At 43.2% G+C, this 26,363-nt stretch overlaps 1 protein-coding gene across 3 annotated transcripts in view; it reads left to right on the forward strand.

Moving 5' to 3' along the window:
* camsap3 (calmodulin regulated spectrin-associated protein family, member 3) overlaps positions 1-26,363 on the forward strand; it is a 247,829-nt gene that overhangs the window by 179,668 nt on the left and 41,798 nt on the right. For all 3 annotated transcript variants that reach the window (XR_011883779.1, XM_072248341.1, XM_072248342.1), the window contains 4 exons: positions 16,491-16,629; positions 19,287-19,426; positions 21,731-21,824; positions 24,521-24,569. Coding sequence is in view for 2 of the 3 variants with exons in the window: in XM_072248341.1 (XP_072104442.1) it covers positions 16,491-16,629; positions 19,287-19,426; positions 21,731-21,824; positions 24,521-24,569 (422 nt within the window). In the remaining variant the exon portion in view is untranslated. The remainder of the gene's footprint in view (positions 1-16,490; positions 16,630-19,286; positions 19,427-21,730; positions 21,825-24,520; positions 24,570-26,363) is intronic.

Consider the following 26,363-nt stretch of genomic DNA (forward strand, 5'->3'; position numbering starts at 1 on the left):
CAAGCTCAGAGCTCCATGCCAGTAATCTTGTAATCTCTGGGGAAGTCAAAGTCCAGTGTTTGTGGGCCAGAATTTGTTGGCTGGAGCCTGAGGCCTGTCCTGGGGTTAAAGCACTGTGTATGTGCCATACTCCCATGGCTGTGCCTGGGTGGGAGGGAGGAATGGGGCTTGTTTTTGTTGTTGGTTGTGTTCTGTTTTGTTCTGCTGAGCATCGTGGGCTTGCTTATGTGGCGCCGGACTGTGTGCAGACACCTACAGCCCCCAGCACATCCTCGGGTAATGCAAAGGACACATTTCATTGTATGTTTTGATGTACGTATGATAAATAAACTTCAACCTTGAATCTTGAATTCTTTACCAGTAACATTACTAGCAATGCTCACTTTGTTCATCACTAACTTTAACTTCTTGAGCTGTAAAATTAGTTGATTTTACACGAGTTATGTGGCATAGAGGAATGGGATTCATGTGCATTGAAATCTGAACCTTCTGTGTTTTTAAGCTCCGGATCTTTCAGAATATTTAATGTGTATTTATTATTTCCTGTAGTAATACCTGCTTGACATCTAACGCACTTTTAATGTTAAGGAACTCATTTGCTTCTCCTTTTTCTCCCTCCCTCCTTCCCACCCTCCTTTGATTCTCTCTGCCCTTCCCATTACACACTGTCCACAACAGTGTCCCACCAAGTGGTATTGGAAGCTAGTTCCTGTAAGTCCACCTCTCAACTTTTTCTGCATCTTAACTCCTGAACCACCCACCCCACCGCATCCTAATTCTTGTCCCTTTTTATAAGTTTTTTTTAAAGGAAGGAGCCAACTTTGAATTTTGTCGAGATGATGTAAAGTTGCTAAATGTCTATATGTGTCGATCTTTATCCTTTTTTTTATTTAATGGCCCTTTGGGGGATGGGAAGACTGCATGTTGAGACTCTTGAATGCAAAGGAACTAGGAATTGTTTGTACCAGTTTTAAAAATAAACTTAAATTTTGTATAGAGTGGGATTTGGTCAATTTTGCTTGATGCAAGTTACTTTTGAAGGATGGTTGACTTGCGTGGGACATGTCTACATTAATAAGATTAAAACACAGAGATTCTGCAGATGCTTAAAATTCCTGAGTAACACACACAAAATGCTGGAGGAAGACAGGAACTCAGCAAGTCGGGCAGCATCTGTAGAAAGAAAAAAGCAGTTGACATTTCGGGCCGAGACCCTTTGTTAGGACTTTGGGGGATGGGGGAAGGGGCTAGAAACCATAATAAGAAGGAGTATAAGCTGACAGGTGATAGAGTGAAGCCACATGAGTGGGGGGGGGGTAAGGTAAGTGGGTAGAGGAGGGAGAAAAGAATTAAGAATCTGGGAGGTGATAGGTGGAAAAGATAAAGGGCTGAAGAAGAAGGAATCTGATAGCAGGAGAGTGGACTATGGGAGAAAGGGGAGGAGGAAGGCACTAAAGGGAAGTGGTAGACACATAAGGAATTTATTATTTCCCTTGGGCCATTTAAAAGGGGGCTGAGATTTAAGTGAACTGATAGAGGGAAGTGACAAAGATATTGCATTCTGAGTACTGGGGTTATGGAGGCTGTTGCTGTGAAGGGTGGTGGAGGCAGAAACGTTGCCCGTATATAAGACCATAAGACATAGGAGGAGGATTAGGCCACTTGGCCCATCAGATCTGCTCCTTCATTCCATCATGGCTGATTTATCATCCCCCTCAGGCCCATTCTTCCACATTCTCCCTGTAACCTTTGACACCTTTGCTAATTAAGTAACTTTTCAACCTCCACTTTAAAATATATCCAATATAAAGGGTATTTGGGTGAACCCTTGACGAAGTTATTTCTTCCGGGGTGTGGACTGAGGTCAGGGAGCAGGGAATAACCTGCTTCATTTTTTTTCCATTGGCCCAGACACGATGGATTTTGTCTCCTATGATTCCATCATTAAGGAAAGTAGAGGAATGGGTTAATTTGGTTCATATGTGTTGAACTCTAAATCAAATTTCTATGATTCCAGCATTCTATGAGACAAAAATCTCCTGTTAAGTCTTCCTGAGGTTTGTGGTAGAGAGTTAATGGGGAAAAATATGTTGGAATGTTCTTTTCTTCCCTCCAAATGTACTCCACCCCCCCCCCAAAAAAATGCAGCCAACCATTAAGTGGATGTGTTTATCAAATTTTGCTCAGCCAGAAAGGAATCACCTTGAAGTGACCCAGAATACCTTCAGTGGGTGGAAGTCACGCTGAGACAAGCAAGATGTGTGTACATAATGGAGCTTGTAAAGTGGTTCCACTTGTTCAGCCTAGCAGGAAGGCTTGGTTTGTGCTTCAACCCCTGGGTCGGATAGCTGTTCCTCTGTGTGGAGCTGGTTCTTCAGCTTACAGTTCACTTGAAGTGCCTTCAGTACATTGGCAGAGGAAACCTAAAACAACAAAAAAGAAGGAAATGAGGTCATCTCTTGCCTCCAGATTTAACTTGGTGAAGCCAACAAACCAAAACTTAATGTTGCCAATTATCTCAGTCACTAGACCAATAATATCACGATGCAAACCTGTAGAGAAGGGAAGCAGGACACAAGACATAGGAACAGTGTAACGGGCATTTGGTGACGATGATTAGATCACCCCTCAGTCTCCTGTGCTCCCATGCATAAAGTCCTTCCCTGCTGAACATAACTCAGCCCTTTGGGTCCCAGAAATGTCCTCTGAACTGTTTCCAGCTTCATGGTGTTTTTCCGATAGCATTCTGACCAAACCTGAGCGCAGCACTCCAAATCAATCTCACCTACATGTTGTATGTAGTGTTAGGGGATCCTAAACAGGTGCAATATGGAAAGGAGGCCCCTTGGCCTACTGAGCTCACATCAGCTATCAAGCTCCCTTTTAACACTAATGACAGAGTGGCGGGTGAGAGACTCACTGAGACTACTTTTGGGAGCTTGCTTTCAGGGTTTAAGTTACACAGAAAATTTACTGGTGCAAGGGCCTCAGGTTTTATGTTAAACAGGAATATGTAAATGTGAATGTGTATTGGGTGTATTATTAGAGACCTATGCCATGAAATTTGTTTTGTGGCAGCAGCATAGTGCAAAGCCAAGAAGTTCAAAGTAAATGTATTATCAAAGTACACGTATATCACCATTCACAACCCTGAGGTTCATTTTCTTGTGGGCATACTCAATAAATCCATAACAGAATCAGTGAAAGACTGCACCAATTTGGTGCAACACAAATAAATACTGAAAAAGAGGACTACTGAGGTAGTGTTCATGAAATCTGATTGTGGAGAAGAGTCTGTTTCTAAATTAAGTGGGACTTAAATGGAGCAGCCCAGGGTGGATGGACACTTAGGAAGTATAATAATAAAATTTTATTGTTTCTCTGCATCAAACTTTATTGCTTTTGCCTCCTACTTAAAGTAACAGGATAGCATCTCAGAGCAAGAGCAAGAAACTTGAACTGCACTGTAATTTTGCGTACCTATTACTGCAGCATAAAATTACACCTGTCACATTTGTGTCATCCAATCGGACAGCCAATTTAAAACTGGTCATCTATTTATGGGCGTTGAGCAGAGTTGGCAATCCCAGAATCCTTTGCTTCAAGAGTGAATGTTAACGATACTTTATTTCCTTGTTAGGATTTGAATATATTTTAAAGTTGTTTGGCGTGTCTCTTAGACCATTCCATTGGGCGTGCCTTGATCTGAACCTGTCAAAATGAATTTATCATCAAAGTACATATACATCACCATGAGATTCATTTTCTTGCAGGCATTTACAGGAAAATAAAGAAATACAATAGAATTTATGAAAAATTATGCACAAAGGCAGGCTAACAACCAATGTGCAAAAGAAGACACATTATGCAAATAATAAAAATAAATATATAATACTAAGACATGAGTTGAAGTCTTGAGCTAAGAGTCAAAGGAAGACAAATCATGCAAACAATAATACTAAAAAAGTAAATAAATAATACTGAGAATGTGAGCTTTAGAGTCCTGAAAGTCAGTTCAGTGTTGAAGTGAGAAGCTATCCATGATATTTCAGGAGCCTGATGGTTGTAGGGTGATAACTGCTCCTGAATCTGGTGGTGTGCAGCCTAAGGCCTTGATGCTTCCTGCCTAATGGCAGTAGAGAGATGAGAGCTTGGCTTGGATAATAGGACTCCTTGACGATGGATGTTGCTTTCTTCTTGCAGCACGTTTTATAAACTTTTGATTTGCTTGTACCTTGTCTGGAAAGGGCTTAGGGATTCAGGAGCTTTTATCCCAGTGAGCAGAGTGGGAAGACCAAGCTGGGGACTGAATTCAATAGAAGAACATTCTCTTCTGGCCACTGCACTGCTTGTAATTGCAGAAGGGGATTAAAACCTGTCCAAATAAACAAAAGAAATCTTGTCATGCAGTATTTGCTGGTTTGAGTTGTTTCATTGTTGGGGGGTGGGGGGAGGAATTGTCGATGTTTCAGGACTCAGATGTCCAATGTGCACACAGGCCCGATTCCCATTCAAGATGCAAATGTGTTCTGTTTGTAAAACATGGCAGGGCATTGAAATAGTCAGCTGAGCTGGAGATGAGGACAGTGGTAGAACATCTATGTTTAGGAATCTTAAGCTCACCGCATCAGGTAAAATACATGATGAGCACAATGTCCACACTGTCATTTTAGAATACAAAAAAAAGTTTCCAACTGAATCATGAAAGATATCAAGTGACCTGCGATGGAAATCTGGAGATTAGAAATGGAAAATGCTGGAAATACTTATGAGGTCAGGCACCATGAACCCAACTAAACCTTTGTCAGGAGGGTGCGATGTGTGAATCAAATCTGAGGCCTATGGTCAACCATCTCATGTTCTCAAAGCCACATGTTCCTCAGGGTCATCCCTATCAGCACTGGAGCTGGGGTAAGTGAAAGACAGCAGAGGGAGGATTTAAAATCAAATTCTAATGGCGACAAATAACAACTTCAATATAAAAATCAAAGTACATACATAGTTTGTCACCATATTCAACCTATAGACTCATTTTCTTGCAGACATTTACAGAAAAATAAAGAAATATGATATAATTTGTGAAAAACTATACATAACAGAAGATTGATAAACAACCAGCATGTAAAAAAAAAGTGCAAATAAAATAAATAATACTGAGAACTTGAGTTGTAGAGTCCTTGAAAGTGAGTCTGTAGGTTGTTGAATCAGTTCAGTGTCGAGGTGAGTGAAGTTACTTAGGCCAGTTCAAAAGCCTGATGGTGGTAGGGTAATAACTGTTCACGAAAAAGATAAAAACAAAGGGAGATTAATGTAATTAATATCAGACTTTAATGTCCAGCTGACCTCCCAATTCCTCAACACCCCCGTCTTATTGAAGACTTGCCTACAATCCCACAAGCTGAGTCATACTTCAGGGGAGGAAAGCTACTTAATGAGCATGTCATTCCTCCGTAAGTCCAGTGACTGTGATGCCAGGTGACTTGGGCAGAGTCTGATTGGTTTCTACTGTTGCCCTGACGGCGGGAGCAGATGGCAGCCGCTGATCTCCGCACCCCTGGGTCAAGGAGCTCTGGCTCGGTCTGGCTTGCTCTTCTTCCATTGTACATGATGATGGATGCTTGGGAGCACAAGGGCAGGATCAGGAACATCTGAAACCCCCAGTCAAACACGTTCCCCAGCTGCAGAATTAGAAGATTTTGAAAGATTCCGGAAAGCTACCGATGTGCGAAATCATATGAGAGAGAAAGATGGGTGGTATTTTTGTTGGGTGCATTGCTATGATAAAGAAAATGGCTGCACTTGTCCTCTTCTGAGTAGGGTCAACCCATAGGGTAATGAATTGGATGTTGCTGGGTGCAATTTGAGAAGAGGTTGGTGAGAGCCCTGGATGTCAACACAACTAATGGACTGCACTAAGAGACACCAGTCTGTTCCTCACTTGTCTCGCCCTGTTTAGCCAAGCACAGACTGCATGCTGGTCACCTGACAGATCTCGGTTCTTTTCTCTTGTGGCTGAGTCTAGTAAAATGCATTTATGCTTCTTTTTTTGCCATTTGCATTCAGCATGCCATCGCTTTTTGTTTGAAGGAGTCTGAGAAAAAGCCTCCTATGGTAACGTATCTCATTAGTTCAATCGATCTGTCTTTAATTTTCTTTTTTTGTGTTGAGGTGGGTGGTTGCAGGGAGGGTGTTGATGCAGGATGGGTGTCAATGAGACTGCATTATTCCTCAAACAACTGGCCCAAGTTGGCTCAATGTCAATCCAAAGAGCCCACCTTCTGTGCTTAGAAACACAAGGCAAGTTGGTGAGAAATTTTACTACTGGGAAATAACTGGCCAATGACCCAGAAACATCACTGCTGAGCTTTCTGTTTCTGGAAGTACTTATCTGCAACCGGTCTTTGTGTCTTTTTTGGAGAGAGAATCATAATCAGAAATGGGTTTATTATCACTTACATACATGTTGTGACATATTTTGTTTTGTGGCAGCAGTAGAGATCAATAGATAAAATATGCTATAACATAGTAAGATATATATGTATATCTTATTTAAAATATATAAATATTCATATATTTATATATAATTGTATATAAAGTATTCATAAACTTTCCTCCATGCACCTTAAAAGGATGCCCTTTGGTATTAGCCATTTCCACCCTGGGGAAAAATGTGCTAGCCATCCTCTCCACATTTACCGGGGCTCGGTGGTAACATAGCAGTTAGTGCAACGCAATTACAGCTTGTGACATTGGAATTTGGAGTTCAATTCCAGCGTCCTCTGTAAGAAGTTTGTACGTTCTTCCCGTGAGGTTTTCCTCCGGGTGTTCCCATCCACGGTCCAAAGGCCTACCAGTTAGTAGGTTAATTGGACATTGTAAATGTTTCTGTGATTAGGTTGGGGTTAAAAATAGGTGGGTTGCTGGGCGGTCTTGCGCGTTGGGCCAGAAGGGTCTGTTCCACCCTGTGTCCTTATCCTCCTCAATCAACTCACCTCTCATCCTTTTTCACTCCAATGAAAAAATCTCTAGGTGACTCCTGGTTGGGCAAGGGAAGCCCAGACGTTAGGGTGGATGGTATCAGGAAGTCTGGCAGAGCTCATTGTCTGATTTATAGCCCGGGTTCATGCACCATAACTGTTTTGTGTTGAGACTGCAGATCACCTCCTGATGGCAATGAAACCTCAGCCCCTCGAGGCTGTGTTGGAAATACATTTACGGGGCTTAGTTCTTGAACTAAATGTAAAAACATACAAATTTGGGAAAAAGCCTGAAGGAGTACTTGGCTTGGTGGTGTAATGGGATAATACAATGCAAACGTTTCCTCTCCAGGGCTGGACTAATGCTTTAAAGCTCCCCTTATCTTCCTTGTACTTTCTGTGTGAAAACAAAATTGTGCCAACTGCAAATTCGTGAGTAGGCAGTAGAACAGTACAGCACAGTACAGGCCCTTTGGCCCACAATGTTGAGTCGGCCTTTAATCTTCTGTAAGATCAATCTAACCCTTTCCTTCCTCATAGCCCTCCATTTTTCTGTCCTCCTGTGTCTATCCTAAATGCTCCTATTATGCCTGCCTCTTCTACCATCCCTGGCAGTGTGTTCCATTCACCCCCCCACTCTCTGTCTTAAAAAATAACTTACTCTGACATTTCCCCCCCCCCCCCAGTACTTTCCTTCAATCACCTCAAAACATTGCCACTGTGTGTTAACTATTTCCACCCTGGGAAAAAGGCACTGGCTGTCCACTTGCTTTATGCCTCTTATTTTAGACACCTCTCATCCTCCTTGTCTTCAAAGAGGAAAAACCCTAGTTTGCTCAACCCAGCCTCTTTAAGACATGTTCTCTAATCCAGGCAGCATCTGGTAAATCTCTTCTGCACCATCTCTTAAAGCTTCCAAATCCTCCTATAATGAGGCAAGCAATAAAATGTGGCAATAAAAATTTTCTCGAAGCTAATGTAAGTTGAGACTTTGCATGTAGCCTCTTACTGGTGTGCACAATGACAGTACAATCGCATCTGCGGTCAGCAGGTTGGTTTATTATTGTCACTTGTACCGAGATGCAGTTTTGCACGCCATCCAGACAGACCATCTCAAAACTTGAGTACATTGAGAGTGTACAAAGGTAAAACAACTGTAGAATGTGTAGATAGAGTTACAGACGAAATGCAGTGCAGACAGACAAGCGTCTTGATCAAATAATAGATCATGATGTCAAGAGTTCATCTTCAATGTACCAGAGGTCCGTTCAAGGTTGGGGCTAAGGCAGCCATTGGAGACTGAGTGAAGGTTATCTGTTGAATGCGTTGTGGTGTAAAGCCTTGTTCCATCTACTTCAATGCATAATCCTCCCAAATGAAGTGTTGTCTTTCAGATTAATTAATTTATCACATGTACGTCAAAGCATGCAGTGAAATGCATCATTTGCTTTAACAACCAACACAACCGAAGGTTGTGTTGGGGGCAGCCCACAAGTGTCACCACACATTCCAGAGCCAACACAGCATGCCCACAATGTTCAGCAGAGCAACACTAGCAGCAACTATATTAAAAACCATTTCCCACTCACCAGCTCACACACAGACAGGCCTCTCACTCCCTCCAATCAATAGTTCATTGCTTGGAGCCCATCAGCTTGGATAGGAACTGCTTAGATAGATTTTGCACCTACAGACAAGCCTGACACCTCCTAACAGAAGCCGGCTTTGAAGCAGCCAAAAAGACTGCTGTTGAAACACTGAGTGAAATGCTGCAGAATTGTAAAAATATATGTCTTCGTTTAATATTGGTCTCTTTAATTTAAATTAGTGAACAATTGTTCATTCTTTCAAGGTAACCTTGAGACTCTAAGTGTTACACTGCACCATTCAACTCCCACCACCCCTTGCCAATGACTCTCCCTCAGCCAAAGTCGCCTCGAGCAGATTAATTTACTCTTTGCCCACTTGTGGGATATTGCTCTGTGCAAGTTTTTACTGCAGCTTTGCTATTACCATAGCAGCAACATTTCAAAGCTGCCTTATTGGCAGAAAAGTGTTTTGGAATGTGTAGAAGTCATACAAGTATGAATTGAGTGTACAAGTTTGTGTACACACCATGCCCAGTGAAGTTCCAGCAGGTGTAACAGACAAAACTGCTGAGGGGGCAATGCAGGAGGCTCCATTTTCCCTTCTTTCCCAGGCCATTGATGTAAATTAAGACCTTGCACGAGGCTCTGTAATTTTACAGGGGTTGCACGGTGACACTACGACTGAAACTCAAACGCCTCTGCAATCAGTGTGGTTGTAGGGGTACTCTGGTGGTTATGGAGTTTCTCGGTGAATTCAATTCTCTCAAGTCGTCACTGTGGTGGATAACATCAGGCATTTAAGTGAACACGCAGAATGAAATGCATCAGGGAAAATGGTACCTGCAACACAAGAGGCAACTGACCAGGCATTCTTCCAAACCAAAATCAGGTTTATTATCACTGACATAGACTATGTCATGAAGTTTGTTGCTTTGTGGCAGCAGATCAGTGCAATACATAAAATACGCTATAAGTTGTAATAAAAATGCATATAAAAATAAGTACTGCAAAAGAGGGCAAATATAGTGAGGTAGTGTTCCTGGGTTCATGGACCGTTCACTGATTTGATGGCAGAAGGAAAGAAGCTGTTCCTAAAACATTGAACGTGTGTCTTTGGGCTCTAGTAGCTCCACTCTGATGTTCGCGATGAGAAGAGGGCATGTCCTGGGTGTCCAGTTTATCCTCTTACAACGTCTGTTAGAACATTTGTAAAGGAGTGCCTTTCAACTGTATTTTATGAAGGAATAATGCAGTCCTGTGTGGAATGGGGTTTTACTTTTTCACATCACATATAAATCCGTTTTTGATTTTGTTTCTGTGCTCCATGCTGTACCTTTTAGGCTTGCAGTGTGACCATGAGTGTCCTTTTCCATCTCAATGCATGCACCGTTCAATTCATCACATCAGGATTTAGCATGGGAGTTCCTTTTGGTCGTTTCCACTGGAATGCTGTAACTACTGTCTACCGGTGTTATTGACCCACTCTGTCGTTCCTGCTTTTAAGTAGAAGCAATGAGCATTGTATTGAATTAATGTTTAAGTTGTTGAACTGTGCAAGGTTTGAAACAGCCAACCCACTGGTATTGAATTTTGCAGAGAGGTGTTTGCCTCCCCTGTTCCGAGCCATTTATACAGGAGGCTCATTTGGACTCCAATATTCATTTCTTTCTAATCTGTGCAAGTGCTCAGTTTGAATAGAGAGCTAATTCTCATCCCCAAAACCTCTGTTTTTAATTGGCTACAAGCAACTTTTGTAGTCCTATCTCTGTCACGTTCATTACAATTTGCTCGAATTGAGACTGGTGTTAACTTTAACCACGTTTAGTCTGTGGGGGCTTAATGGGAATTTAAATTGGTTTATGATTGTGACGTACTGAGGTGCAGGGGAAGACTGTCTGGTATGCAAATCATTTGATTACAACAGTGCATTGAGGTGGTGCAAGGGTAAAGCAATCACGGAATGCAGAATAAAGTGTTACAGTCAGAGCAGCATACAATTTAGTGTTTTCCAAAGTCAGGAAATAGTCATAAAACTTGTTGATTAGAGTGTTAAAAGAACAAAAAATGAACAAGGGAGCTGAGAGAACATTGACAAGACAGAGAAAAAACAGTTATGGTTGTCTCATACTCGGACTGGAGATAACAAAATTCCGGTGATAACAATTAATCCTTAAAATATCCTGATTCACGTGATGTGGCAACTGCTACTGAAAATGAAAGTCTCTAGAAAAATACAGAAGCAAGTGTATCAAATACTGGAATATCCGCTGAGCAATTACATGTATATAGATGATTATATAAAAATACAAGCAAACATAGGAAAGTTAAACTACAAGTAAAATATCAATTTTACACACCAATCCAACATTAGTAAGTGGATTTCTGCCCAGTATTTCCAGCATTTTCTGTTTTCTTAGATGGACACGTTTCTCTGGAACCGTGGGCAATCTTTCTGAGCAAATGTGGCCAACAAAAGTTTAACCCATTTCTGTTTTCTCTCAATCAAAAGTCCACTACTACCCTCTCATGCACATCTATGGGAATATCCAATAGCTAATAATTAATAATTAAATTTGATATATTCATTATTCTGAAGGCAAATAGAATTAAGTCTAAAAAGATGGTCTATACAGTTTTCAAATTGAGAAACCCTATCAATCCCATAAGGCATTGGAGCACATTTAGGCTATTCGGCCCATCGAGTCTTCTCTACCATTCCATCATGGCTGATGATTATCCCTCTCAACTCTATTCTCCTGTCTCCTCCCCAAGACCTTTGACACCTTTACTAATCAAGAACCAATCAACAGAGGCTGACAAAAAACCAATGTGCAAAATAAGGGAAACTGTGCAAGTACAAAAATAAACAAACAATAATAATAAATAAATAGGCCAGGACGGAAAGGTTCAGAACTGCCTGTACTATCACCTTTTCTGTTTTAAGTATCGATTTCCTTTTTTATTCTTCTGAGGCCTGCCCTTCGTCTTTATTTGTAATTGATATACTGACTCGACCAAATGGGTCAAAATATTTGTCTGAACAAAAAAAAGCCATAGCAATGCAAATCAAAGCATGCTGAAACAAATTACAGACATTCAAAGACAGAACAGATTCTGCCGGTGCTGGAAATCTTGAGCGACACACACACACACACACACAATGGTGGAGGAACTCAGCTGGTCAGACATTATCTATGGAGTGGACTAAATGGTCGGTGTTTTTTTCTGAGACCCTTCTTCAGGACTCTCGGCCCAAAACAACTGTTTATTTCCCTCAATAGATGCTGTCTGATCTACTGAGTTCCTTCACCATTTTATGTGTGTTCCTTGGAACAAGTTACGATTGGTTTATTTCTTTAAATAGCCTGTTGGTAAGATCAGGCCTTCAAAGGTAGGTAACAACCGTTTTCTGAATGCACTTACAGAAGAGACATTTATTGATTCCACTTTATCGAGCCCTAGCTTGTAGGCAGAACTAAGATTCTGCAAACAATTCCTAGTACAGCGAGCAAAGTCAATTTTCTCTGTTGATTGTCTTAGAAGAGCAAACAGAACATGCCCCAATGAAAATGGGTGAATTGGTCCAAGAGAATGCAGTGAGTGGCAGATAATGGTGATTCTGTGCGTAAAGTAAATATGCTTCAGTTTAGTCATTGAAGATGATTTACCTAGGCATCTCCTGGATGGTTGTTATGATGTAACGACATGAAGCTGAGAACAAATCCCTCACCTTCTCGAACCAGAGCAAGATCAGAGGCTAAACACTCTGTCATCCTTGAGTTGGCTCTTTGAAAGGACACAGTTACTCTCTCTGGCAGCTTGTTCCATATACAGCACCTTCTGCGTGAAGAAGTTGCCCCTTGGGTTCCTTTTAAAATTTCCCCCTCTCACCTTAAACCTCTGCCCTCTAATTTTTGATTTATTTTCTCTGGAGTTGGGGATGGCGGGGGAAGACTGTCCCCCATTCCTGCTCCTTCTCTTGAGTATTAGTGAGATTTTTGGAACTTGTAATATGAGTGGGTGCTTGAATTATTTTTCTGTGAAGTTAAGACAGTCGCTCACTAATCACTAAGACTTTTCTGGAAAAGCTGTAGGATTTTTTAAAAAAAAGTTTGGCTTTGGCATCTGAAGTACAAGATCTTTTATTTATTTATCTAACTATATTTATTTATTTAGTGATTCAGCTTGATAACAGGCCCTTCTAGCCCAATGAGCCCACGCCATCCAGTTACACTCTCTTTGGCCTTAACGTTCACTGTGAAAATCCTACCTCAGTTTGGCTTCCCAAAATTGAACTCATCCTACTCATCTGGACTGACAGCCATTTGCCACTTTTTGGCTCACTTATCTGAGCAGGAACCCACTGGCTACACACATTGAAAGTTCTGTTCTTGCCATTGCGCTCTTGCGCTATGTTGAAGGTATCCCACGGTTACCTACCTGTGTCTCACCTCCACTCTATAGACCTGCACAGTCAGAGAAGGACTGTCTCCTACCTCCTGTACGTTGGGCTGCAAGCTCCAACTCTCCCTTGTGCACGTTGCTAGCCCTCTCAGCATTTACTGCTTGGATTTTGAGGTCTGCTGGGGTAGGAAATTAAAACCCAGCCACCATTGCTTTGACTTTGACCCAATAACTGCTACATCCGTATCTGACATGTATCCTCCTGCTCTAAGTTACGAGATTCAAGTTTGTTTATCACATGTACATCAAAACATACGGTGAAATGCATTGCTTGTGTTAACGACCAACCCACCCAAGGGTGTGCCAGGGGCAGCCCGCAAGTGTTGCCATGCATTTCCGGCGCCAATATCGCATGCCCTCAGTGACTCACTCACTCGCTCACTCCCTTAGCCCCAGGATTAGCCTCTGGCATCAGGCCTGAAGACATTAGGTTTCAACATCACCGGTGCACTTGTAATGATTTGCCGAATGGGCTTCAGCTAGCTGACTTCTGATTTACCCCTCGACATTGATCCCAGGACACACTGATCACCAAACACTAGGCCTTGACAACTCCAGACTTGCCACTGATTGGACCCTGAACATTAGGCCTAATTCACAAACCCAGAATCAAAACTTACTCCTTTGTGTATTCTTTTGAATAATCTTTTGGAGAGTGAAAATGGTGTGGTGGCATAGCATTTAGACTAACGCTGTTATGATGCCAGTGATCGAGGTTCAATTCCCACTGCTGTGTGTACGTTCTCCCCGTGTGTGTTTAGGCTTCCTCTGGGTGTTCGGTTTTCCTCTCGTATCCCAAGCACGTATGGTTTAGTAGGTTAATTGGTCACGTGGTGTAATTGGGAGGTTCGGCTCATTGGGTCTGAAGGGCCTGTTACCATGGTGTATCTCTAAATAAAAATGAAATCGCTGTCCATTACTTCCTGTTCACAGTTTTCCCCTCAGAACGCAGTGGTAAAAAACCACTTTATGTTCATGGATTCCCTGTGGTGTTGGTAATTCCAGAACATTGCTCTTTCATAGGGATTTTCAGGGTTTAACTTTAGACCCAGATTGTCTAATACCTTTGCAAATGCTTTATGGAGTTGCCCTTAAAGCAGATTGTACGCTGCAGAGGATCACACTGTGATTCACAGTATGATTACTCACTTCATAATCGCATTCATCATCCTTGAGTCTCAGCCGAGCACCCCCTCCACCCAGTCACTTCTTTCTTTTAATCGTGAATATTTAAAATAAGTTTGTTTTCCAGCCTTCCAGTAACTTTTCCCTCGATTTCTCACCTTTTTCTTGGCCAACCAGCCAGCTGGAAGCCAAACCTGTAATTTGAGAGAACTTTGCCTCCTGTTTTCCTGTGTATACGTGACATGACCTGCTGAAGGAAAGGAACTCGCTATGTGCCTTAAGGCCACTCCACCCTGAACTTTGACCTTTCAGAGGTTGCTTGTGTGTGGTTGTGCAAGCGGACAAATTCTATGTCAGTGATCAAAGTTATGAATTAAAATGTGGATAGACTGCTCTTCTTTAAAGTAAAGGACTAAGGGCCCTTGAAACCACTAAACCCACTCAGTCAATATTTTGCAGTATTAGAATTTTATTAGGTAGACATTAAATTAAAAGAACTACTTTTTAAAGATGGGATTCCTTTTGCTAACAAAGTTCTAATGTATTGTACTTTTATGCAAGAGTGTCCCTGAAAGTATTTCAAAATAAATTTATTAACAAAGTACTATATGTCACCATATGCTACCCTGAGATATGATTATTGAAGGCAAATAAATACAATAGAAATTATGAAAAACTATAAATAACAAAGACTCACAAACAACTAACATGAAAAATCATGCAAATTATATTTTAAAAGGTAATTAAATAATAATGAGTTGTAAAGTCCTTGAAAGTGAGCCTATAGGTTGTGGAATCAGTTCAGCATTGGGATGAGTGAAGTTTTCAATGTCAGTTCAGGAGCCTGATGGTTGTAGGGTAATAGCTGCTCCTGAACCTGGTGGTGTGGGACCCAGGGTTCCAGTCCTTTTGGTCTGCTATTTATTTGGATGCATTTATTTATTAAAATAAGTATTATGTCTCAGAGCATCTGAAGCCTGCTAGTTAATAATGTTTCTGCACCTTCACTTGCATAGCAGATTCTTTGTACAACAAAGGACGCCAAGGTGGTGTAGCAGTTAGCGGGACACTATTACAGCTCAGGGTGTTGGAGTTCAGATTTCAATCCCATTGCCCTCTGAAAAGAGTTTGTACGTTTTCCCCATAGGATGCGTAGGTTTTGTCCAGGTGCTTTGGTTTTCTCCCACAGCCCAAAGGCATAGCAGTTAGTAAGTTAATTTGTCATTGTGAGTTGTCCTGTGTATAGGGTTGACTAGGAGGTTGCTGGGTGGTGCAGCTCAAAGGGCCTGTTCCCCGGGGTATCGCTAAGTAAATAAATAAAGTATCTCACCAGCACTGCATATGCGTGAAGTTGTTCATTTTAGCTTTGGCATAACTGTGACGCTGACACAAGTAAGAGGTTAGTTATGAGGTTCACTGGTCCTCCTCAATGCGTAGACCGGCTCCCAACAGAACTCACAGTAAATTTGTCGAGGTCTGTACTTCTCACCATACACAAACTTGAGCTTCATTTACCTGCAGGCAGTCACAGTAGAAAAACAGTGGAATCAATGGAGAACTACACACAAAGAGATTGACAAGCAACCCACGTGCAAAAGAAGACAAACTGTGGGAATACAAAGAAAATAGATAAATAGATAATACTGAGAACATGAGTTGTAGAGTCCTTTTTAAAGTGAGTCCATAGATTGTGGAATCAGTTCCGAGTTAAGGTGAGTGAAGTTATCCAAGCTGGTTCAGGAGCCTGATGGTGAAGGGTAATAACTGTTCCTGAACCTGGTGCTGTGGGATTTTAAGGCTTCTGTACCTCCTTGATAGCCGCATTAAGAAGGGAGCATGGCCCTCTTGACTAAACTGGGAGAGGTTAAAGGAAGTTGTTGTTAATAAATTAAGACAGTTTTCATGATGGGCCCACTTATTACAGGCACATTATTCTACAGAATTAACGATGGAGGACTTGGGCCTTTAGCTTGTCAATGCACCACGCTCCACCCGGTCACTTCTTACTTTTAATAGTGGTAATTTGAAAAAAAAATTGTTTCCAGCTTCCCTATAATTTTTCTCTCATTTTCTCACCTTGTTCTTGGCCAACCAGTCCACTGTACTGGTTGCCAAAGCTGTAATTTGAGAAAATTTTCCCATGCATATGTCGCCAGACATGCTGAAGGAAAGGTCTGAGTTTTGTCCATTTGGGCTGCTTATTCCTGAAAATAAAACATACTAGTGGCTATTTCAATCCTTGTTATTGGCAGCAGTTTCCCTCTTGAACCCCAGCGCTATACCCGCCTCGCTCGGTCTGTTTCCGAACCTGAGATTGTGTTTCCCCTCTGACCAGATTCGTTACAGGAAGGACAAAGTTTTGAGCAAACAGACTCCCTGCTTTCCCTCAGTAACACAGCTGAAGGACCTTGCCAATGGATGTGCAGTGGCAGCTCTCATACACCACTACTGTCCTGACGTGCTGCGTTTGCAAGGTGAGTGAGCATTGTGGGTTAATGGGAACGGGTACAAGCAAAATGAAGTGAACGTGGGCACGGTGTGTGGGTGGGCATTCCTCCTAAATGGATTGTATTTATAAATCAGTCACTTAGATGTTGTGAAATTTCCTGTTGCAACGGTACACTGCAAGCACATAGAATTGCTCTAAATTACAAAAGCAACAGAATAACCAGGTAACACACATCAAAGTTGCTGGCGAACGCAGCAGGCCAAGCAGCATCCGTAGGAAGAGGTGCAGTCGACGTTTCAGGCCGAGACCCTTCGTCAGGACTAACTGAAGGAAGAGTGAGTAAGGGATTTGAAAGTTGGAGGGGGAGGGGGAGGGGGAGATCCAAAATGATAGGAGAAGACAAGAGGGGGAGGGATGGAGCCAAGAGCTGGACAGGTGATAGGCAAAAGGGATACGAGGGGATCATGGGACAGGAGGTCCGGGAAGAAAGACAAGTGGGGGGGGGGACCCAGAGGATGGGCAAGAGGTATATTCAGAGGGACAGAGGGAGAAAAAGGAGAGGGAGAGAAAGAATGTGTGCATAAAAATGAGTAACAGATGGGGTACGGGGGGGAGGTGGGGCCTTAGCGGAAGTTAGAGAAGTCGATGTTCATGCCATCAGGTTGGAGGCACACATTCTTTCTCTCCCTCTCCTTTTTCTCCCTCTGTCCCTCTGAATATACCCCTTGCCCATCCTCTGGGTCCCCCCCCCCTTGTCTTTCTTCCCGGACCTCCTGTCCCAGGATCCTCTCGTATCCCCTTTTGCCTATCACCTGTCCAGCTCTTGGCTCCATCCCTCCCCCTCCTGTCTTCTCCTATCATTTTGGATCTCCCCCTCCCCCTCCAACTTTCAAATCCCTTACTCACTCTTCCTTCAGTTAGTCCTGACGAAGAGTCTCGGCCTGAAACGTTGACTGTACCTCTTCCTAGAGATGCTGCCTGGCCTGCTGCGTTCACCAGCAACTTTGATGTGTGTTGCTTGAACTTCCAGCATCTGCAGAATTCCTGTTGTTTGGGAATAACCAGGTAGTGTTCATGGATCATTCAGAAATCGACGGCAGAGGAGAAGAAACTGTTCCTAAAATGTTGACTGTGTTTCTTTAGGCTTCTTCCTGTACCTCCTCCCCCAACAGTAGGAATGAGCTATGGGCATGTCCCGATGTTGGGGGTCCTTGGATGTTCTTGATGCTGGGGAGGGTTGTATCTGTAATGGGGCTGCCTGAGCCTGAAACCTTCTGTAGCTGCTTCCAATCCTGTGCATTGGAGCCTCCATACCTCCGTGTCAGAATGCTCTTCACGGACAGCACAGTGCTGGTCCTTCGACCCCTAGTGTCGTTCAGCATCAACCCCAGCACTTGCCAATTATGGGAATTTGAATTCCAGATCTCCAACTCTGGATTCGCATAGACCTCCGACCCTGGAACTGTCTGGGGCCCCCTAATTTGTCCAGAAAGCACCCTGACTTTTTTTTTCCATTTTCCACCTCACCTCTGAAGTTCTTGACAATTCTCTCTGGAATTCTAAAGCAGAACTTTTCCCAAGTTCATTCTGTATTTCACTAAGCCTTTAACACTCTGTTGTCCTATGTAAAGCAAGAATATTGCAACAAACACTCTCTGTCGGAACTTGGGACAATCCACCAACGTGGGATTAAACTGTAGAATTAAAGGCGGCAGATTTGATGGGATTCTCAGCGGTGGGAAAGGGATTTCATAGGAATCTGGAAGTGTACCTATGTAGAAAAACAAAAACAAAGCTGATCTCTTGTAAATCCAAAGTGAAAGTCAAAGTAAATTTATTAACAAAGTGCTTGCATCTCACTACATACCACCTTGAGATTTATTTTCTTGCCGGCATTTACAGGGAAATAAGGAAATGCAGAAGAATTTATGAAAAACTATATGTAAACAAAGACTGATCAAAAACCAGTGTTGTGATGTACATATTCTTGGATAATAAATTATACCTTGACTTTGACCTTGATTCTAACCAATATCAAGGTAAAGATTAAAAGGGATAAAGATGAAAGGTTTTCTTTATTTGTTCACATGCCCATCGAAACATACAGTGGAATGCATTGTTTTGTGTAAATGACCAGCTCGGTTTGAGATGTGCAGGGGGCAACCCACAAGGGTCACCAAGCTCCCAGTGCCAAGATAGCACGCCCACAACTCACTGACCTGAACCCATCCGTCTTTGGAAAGTGGGAGGAACGCGGAGCGCCCGCACGATAGTGTGGCAGTCAGCGCAGTCACTTTACAGTGGCAGCAATCACCGTTGGAGTATTGATTCCCACCGCTGTCTGTAAAGCACTGGTGCGGCTGTAAGGAGTTGTATGTTCCCCCAGTGACTGCGTGGGATTCCTCCCATCGCTCTGGTTTCCTCCCACGTTCCAAAGATATACAGATTAGTGAATTGTGGGCATGCTATGCCAATGCTGGATCTGTGGTAACACTTGGGGGCTGACCCGTAGCAACACGATGGAAAATGGTGGATTTCACTGTATGTTTCAATGTACATATGACAAATAAAGCTCATCTTTAAATCTTAGGTTGCCTCAGATTTACTGCTTGCATGCTAGTGTTTGTAATGATTATTTTTTAAATGTTTCTGCACCTTCCCTTTATCATTCTACCTTTGCAGACATTTGCCTGAAGGAAACCATGTCCGTAGCCGACAGCCTTTACAACCTCCAGCTGATTGTCGACTTCACACAGGAGTACCTGGGCAGTTGCTTTCACCTGGGTCTGGAGGACCTGCTCTACACCCCGCCACTGTTGAAGGTAACGGCTTGATCTGCAGGAGGCTATGTCAGTCAGTGGTAACCTGGGGCACTAGACAGTGGAGAGTGGCACAAGGTCACGGTCAATGGGTGACATCAACGAGGACTGGGCACTAGCTGGCTCATCCCAGGCTTACAGGCATCTCCTGCTTTGCTGTCCTTCCATGTGGTAACTCTCACCCAGAACAGGAGTTAAACCTGGTTAGCAGGGATTGCTAATGGCATGTGGAAGAGTATGCACATTGCCGTTCACTGTGTGTTTTGATGTAGGCATGTTAAATAAATAAATGATGCAAATATAAATAAATCTGTATCTATGGATTATAGGTGAATAACTCCGGAATGGGATTGATAGAATTTCTCCGAGATTCGGAATCAGAGCCAGGTTCAGAGATACAGCACCTCCGTCACCCCTACTGGGGCATAGACTGTTGACAGCAGCACACCCGAGTCCTCTGTCCTGGGCCAGTCTTTCACATTGTCTCCGGGTGTAACCCTAGGTGGTGCATCCTTCCTCTTCCAGGGGTGAGGACATTGGAGCTTCTGTTGGCGTCTCTGTAGTGCTGGGTTTTTACGGATGGGGTTGCTATCCTCATCCCCATGTCCAACCCTCCTCTCACAGCTGGGCTTGGGACCGTCCATGGGGGAGTTCCCCGTGTGACCAACTAACCTACTAAGCCATGACATCTTTAGAATTATCAGTGGCATATCTTGTGACAATTTTTATGTCTACAACATAAAAATCACTAAAAGTTACAAAAGAGGAATAACAAGATTCGGGAGATGATGGAAGTTTGGAGCAATAAACACAAAATACTGGAGGAACTCAGCAGCTCAGGCAACATCTATGGAGGGAAATAAACAGTCAACATTTCAGACCAAGACTCTTCATCAGGAGTAGAAGGGAAGAGGGCAGAACCCAGAATATGAAGGTAGGGGGAGGGTGGGGAAGACGATCTGGCAGGTGATAGGTGAAGCCAGGTGACAGGGTGGATAGAGAGGGGAGGTGATGAAAGGATTGTGAGGTCAAGACCACCTTACCATACGAGGAGACACTTAATAGTCTAACAAAAGCTGTTCCTAAAACATTGAGTGTGTATCTTCTGACTCCTATACCTCTTACCTGATGGTAGTAACGAGATGAGGACCTGTCCTGGGTGGTTGGGGTCCTCCGTGATGGATGAGGCATTACCTACTGAAGATGTCCTTGATGGTGGGGAGGGCTGGCTGAGATTGCAGCCCTCTGCAGCTTTTTCTGATCAACCTCTCCAACGCTTTGAGAGAATTTTTTCTAGACATTTATGTCTTTTGGATGCTCCTGGTTTGACTCAGTTCCCGTAATCCCATCAGGGATAATGAGCAAATTTCCTTTTAATCTCCTTTTAGTGGTCATAATCTAGGGGGGTAGGCGGTAATCAGATCATCTCCACCACTCTCCAAGTTGTGTTAATCTCACCTGAACAGGCAGATAGGACACTGGACCAAAGTTTCACCTGATCTGGACCACCTCAATGGCTGTGGGATGTAGCAAACTTTCTTCTAGTTTTCCCAGAGACCTGTAGCTCTAGCAGTGACTCCCACCAAGTACAACCCACCGATGTTCTTTAGGGTGGCAGCTGGATCAAGGCCTCAGTGAGGCAGGTTTCTGTGGAAGGGGGTGGATGGCATTATAGAAGAGCGATTAGTGTAATGCTTCACAGTGCCAGTGATCGGGGTTCAATTCCCACCACTGCCTATCAGGAGTTTTTACGTACTTACTACCTGTGACGCTATGGGTTTCCTCCAGGTGCTCCAGTTTCCTCCCACATTCCAAACAGGTCGGGGTTAGTAGATTGTGGGCATGCTATTTTGGCACTTGAAGCTTGGTAAACTTTTGGGTTGCCCCCAGCACATCCTTGGACTGTGTTGGTCTTCAACACAAACGACACGTTTCACTGTAGGTTGTGTTGTTCTGATGTGCATGTCGCAAATAAAGGTCATCTTAAAAAACTTGAGTACTATTGAACATTCTGGAGTCTTGTCCGAAGGGATGTTGGGAAAGAATGGGGAGTGTCTATGGGAAGTGGTCATAATCAGGGGGTGTAATCAGATCGTTTCCTCCACTCTGCAAGTTGTGCTAACCCCACCTGAACAGTCAGATAGAACATGAGAACTTCCTTCTGAGGTGGCTTGCAAGTACTTGGTCTAAAGAAATAAGTTTAATGGGGCCAGTAGCCAGCACCTCTTCCATTCTCCTTTGTCTTCTGCTGTTAGTAGATGGGGAGATTTGGGCTGATGCATTGCTCGTGTTTGTCTTCCTTCACAGATTAACATCTTGACATTTGTGGCTGAACTGTTCTGGTGGTTTGAAATTCTGAAACCCGAATTTGTCCGACCAAGAGAGATTTCGGATCTGGAAGGTAAGCAATATTTCTCATGGCGTTGTATCTGGTGATATTGATCTAGAGGTTCTTTGGAAGTCAAAGGTGGGGCGTAAAACCTTGTGTTTATCACTGTTTTATTAAGTGTATCAAGAATGAATAAACAATGAAAAAAGACAAAGAAAAAGGAGGTATGTTCATTTCATACTCAGACTAGAGATACGGCACTTTCCACTGAAAAGATGAAGTCTGTGGCATAGCCAGATTCCAGAGGCATGACACCTGTTGCAGAAAAACTGAGAGGCTGGATCTCTGCACCATTAGCACGGGTGATGCCAACAGGCTCAATAAACTGATTAGAAAGGCTGGTTCTGTGGTAGGAGCCAAACTGGGGCACTGGAAGCTGTGGTAGAACAAAGGATCCGATGGAAAATCCTGGCAATTCTGGACAATGTCTCTCACCCTCCGCATGCCACCTTGGCTGAACAGAGGAGCACTTTTAGTAATAGACGTAGACAACTGTGCTGCTCCAAAGAGCGCTATATGAGATCATTCTTACCCTTGGCCATTAGGCTCTGTATTGAGTCAACCTATTGCTGAGGAAGTGGTGAACCCTCTCTGCTAAACTATTGGAGGTAACTTATTTTTTATTCTTTCTTACTTCTCTTCTAATATTTGTATATCTGTGCACTTGTAATGCTATTGTGGCACTGTGATTTCCTTTGGGATCTATACAATATCTGTCTATCTATCTACCTATGGTAACTGCACAGAAACAGACCCTTCAACCCAACTCATCCATGCTGACCGCAGTGCCTACCTGGTTGCTTTTACCTGCATTTGGCTCATATCCCTCTAAATGTTTCCTGTCCATGTACATACCCAAATATCACTTAAATGCGTTAATTACACTTGCCTCTGCTAAACACACAAACCATCGTCTCTGTGCAAAATGTTGCTCCTCAAGCCTCCTTTAAATCCTTCTGCTCTCACTTTAAATCTATGCCCTTTCATTTTAGACTCCCCTAGTTGAAAAACTATTTGTGACCATCGACCTTATCTATGTGCTTCGTAATATTATGGAACTTTTAAATTGCTCGTCAACCTCTTGTGATCCAGGGGAAATAGTTCCAACCTATCCAGTCTTACTTTCTAACTCCAGCCCTCCAGTCCCGTATGTTTTCTACACCTGCTGCAGCTTCATCACGTCCTCCCCGTAGCACGACAGCTGGAACCAGACACAACGCTCCAGGTGCGGTCTCACCAACTTCTTGTGCAGCTGTAACATGAATGACATCCCAACTCCTCCACTCAATGCCACACTGGTCCAAGACAAGCCTGCCATATGCCTTCTTCTCCACTGTCTGCTGTGCTACAAGTCATAGGGAACCCTAGACTTGTACCCTTGGGTCTCTCTGTTCTACAGCACTCTCCAGGGCCCTGCAATACACAGTGCAAGTCTTGCTTTGGCTTTTAATTTCAAAAAATGCATCACTTCACGTTTATCTGAGTAAATTGACTGCAGTCTAACATCACTGCAGGACTTCGTGGTTCAGGACAACGAAGTGGGCAGGAAAATCATTGTGGACACTACCCACTCTACAGACAACCTTTTCCAAAAGTGCCCATTTGCAAAGTGTCGTAGGGTTATTAAAACAAAACTTCATGCCATCTTAAAAGTTTCTTCTCCCATGCAGTTAATATGATTAACCATTCTAGTTACTGGCCCCACCTCTGTGTATTACCCCTGTCACTGCATCACACTTTAAAACACTTTTTATAATGCTGTTTACATGCTGGTATTGGTGTATTTATGCACATTCTATTCCATATCTGTTCTTTAACCTCTGTTTATTTTTTTTATATATTTCCTCATTCTTATAATTGTCATGTTGTTTTTAGTTGCATGTCACGCCAACACACCGCAGCAAATTCCTAATACTTGTAAATGTAAATGGTGAATACAGTTGATCCTTGAACATTAAATTTCATCTGACTTTCCTGGACCCTCTTTCCCAATTGATTGTGATCTTTTTGTAACCATAGGCAACACACTACTGTACTAATTTTGGTGTCATCTGCAAACTTACTAATATCCACCTATATTCCCAACTGTATTGTCAATATAAGTGACAGATTATTGGCAATTTTCATAAAGTGGGAGGGTCTAGGAGCAGAGGGCACAGCCTCCAAATAGAAGCCTGTCCCTTTACAATAGAGATGTGGAGGAATTTCTTTAACCAGAGTTTGATGAATCTGTGGAATTCATTACTACAGGCGGCTGTGGAGACCAAGTCATTGGCTATATTCAAAGCAGGGGTTAATAGGTTCAAAGCAGGCGTTAATAGGTTCTCGATTAGTAAGGGCATCAAAGGCTATGGTGAGAAGGCGGGAGAATGGGGTTGAGAGGGTTAATAAATCAGCCGCAGTGGATTGTTGGAGCAGTCTCAATGGGCCAAATGGTCTAATTCTGCTCCTATGTTTTATGGTCTGATGGTGAAGATGAGATAATAAGTGTGGGGGGGGGGGGGGGTCTTATTATCTCTAGTGTTTTTCAACCTCCTGTGATCCAGACATCCTATAATCTCCTGTATTTATAATAAAGGGGATGGAATGGGTCATGATCCTCTCCAAATTGTGATGGGAAGAACTGACTCCCCTCAGCTCGAGGGGATACCTTTGTGATTTGTTGGGATATGTGGCAGCAGGAACCAACCCAATGTGTCTCTTTGCAGATCTGCCGGCGAGTGGACCCAACACACCCACTGGAGCTGACAGCGGCAGGTAGGTCTTCAGTCTGGGTGGTCCTTACAGCAGAGGAGAATCTCCCAGGTCATATCTGCGTTAAGTACACTCAGGGTACAAAGCAGGAGGGGACTGGCCACCCTGTTAGCCACTCACACTCGGTACCTCTAACAGTTGTTGGGGTGGTGACCTAGGGGTTCCATTGTGGAATTATAGAACACCGCAGGAGGTTGCCATTCGGCCTATCATACCGTGCAAGCTCTTCCCAACTAACCCCACCCTCGCATCTCCCTGCAACATGGGAAGTGGTTCAGCCCATCAGATGTCTGGGCCCTACCTCACTTAACCTATCTTCATAATCGAAAGAAATTCTGAAGTCCGGGTTTACAAAAGCAACACATGAGGAGTTAAATTTTTGCTGCAGCCCCAACTTTTCAATTGTCTTTTCGTGTGTCGATCTAAGAGGTTAGTTCCATATTTGATCTTGAACCTTGTGTGCTCAAGACTCCACATGGGTAGAAGGATTGTTACTTTGGACGTCTCTAGGAATGGGCGTTTGTCTCTCTCTAAAAGTGGGAAAGGAGAATGGCAAGCTTTTATTTGTAAGATGTACAAGAGAGGATGAGAACAGATCTGGTCTCCATCTTGCTGCTCCACTGCCTGGTATGTCTACCCCGAAGAAATTTTTTTCCTTACTCCGGAAGTTCTGTGAGACCTTTTTTTCACTGCCCGCCGCCTCCCCGTGATATCACCCCCAGCTTACACTTACACTCATGCCCTCCCCCTCTGCTTACCGTTTAATTCTGGCTTCTGCCCCCTTCCTTTCCAGTCCTAATGAAGGGATTTGGCCCAAAATGTCAACTGTTCATTTCTCTCCATAGATGCTGAGTTCCTCCAGCATTTTGTGTATGTTGCTCCATCCACGTGGTTTGAACTGGCAATCAGATCAGGATAATTACCTCAGAATAATGGCACCCATCAGATGTTTGTGACCAATTGTAGATTTATTCAGCACAGGAGACTGGAGGAGGCCCCATTAAAAAATGGATCCTTGCCAGTATAGTTCATGTTTACTCCCAGAACATTGATTATATTGCTGAAAGTCCAGTTTTTATTGGTTGGTGGAGACACACAGCTGTTTCAGAAACCCAGCTCCTATTCCTGAACGTACGGTTTGATTTGCAGAGTCCACATTGTCTATAGAGATCATCAGTGCATTTGATGTCTCCATCAAAGCAAATTAGCATCGGACATAAGCAAGCACTGGGCAGAGGGTGGAGTGGGGAATGTGGAACGTTCTGCTGAGGTTTGCTGGGCTGATTATCAGAGCCTGGGGTTCACTGTGTTCAGTTCTGGTCACCTCATTCTAGGAAGGCCATGAAAGCATTATGGGGAGTGCAGAGGAGATTAGCAAGAACGCTGCCTGGATTGGAGAGCGTGCTGTGTCTTATGAGGAAATGTTGCACAAGCTGGGGCTTTCACTCTTTGGAGTGAAGGAGGATGAGAGGTGTACAAGATGATAAGAGTCATAGATAGAGTGTACAACTAGTGACTTTTTCTGAGGGTGGAAATGGCTAATAGGAGGGGGTTTAATTGTAAGGTGATTGGAGCAGAGTATAAGTGGGATGTTGAGGTAGGTTCTTTTATATGGAGAGTGATGGGTGCAGGTAACATGCTGCTAGGGGTAGTGTTTAAGGCAGATTAAACAGGGACATTTAGGGGACTCTTAAGTAGGCACATGGATGAAAGAAAATTGGAGTGTTATGCAGGAGGGAAGGATAGGGTAAATCATTAGCACAACATCATGGATCAAGGGGCCACCACTGTGCTGTA

Source organism: Mobula birostris, chromosome 32 (assembly GCF_030028105.1).
Source record: "Mobula birostris isolate sMobBir1 chromosome 32, sMobBir1.hap1, whole genome shotgun sequence".
Classification (NCBI taxonomy): domain Eukaryota; kingdom Metazoa; phylum Chordata; class Chondrichthyes; order Myliobatiformes; family Myliobatidae; genus Mobula; species Mobula birostris.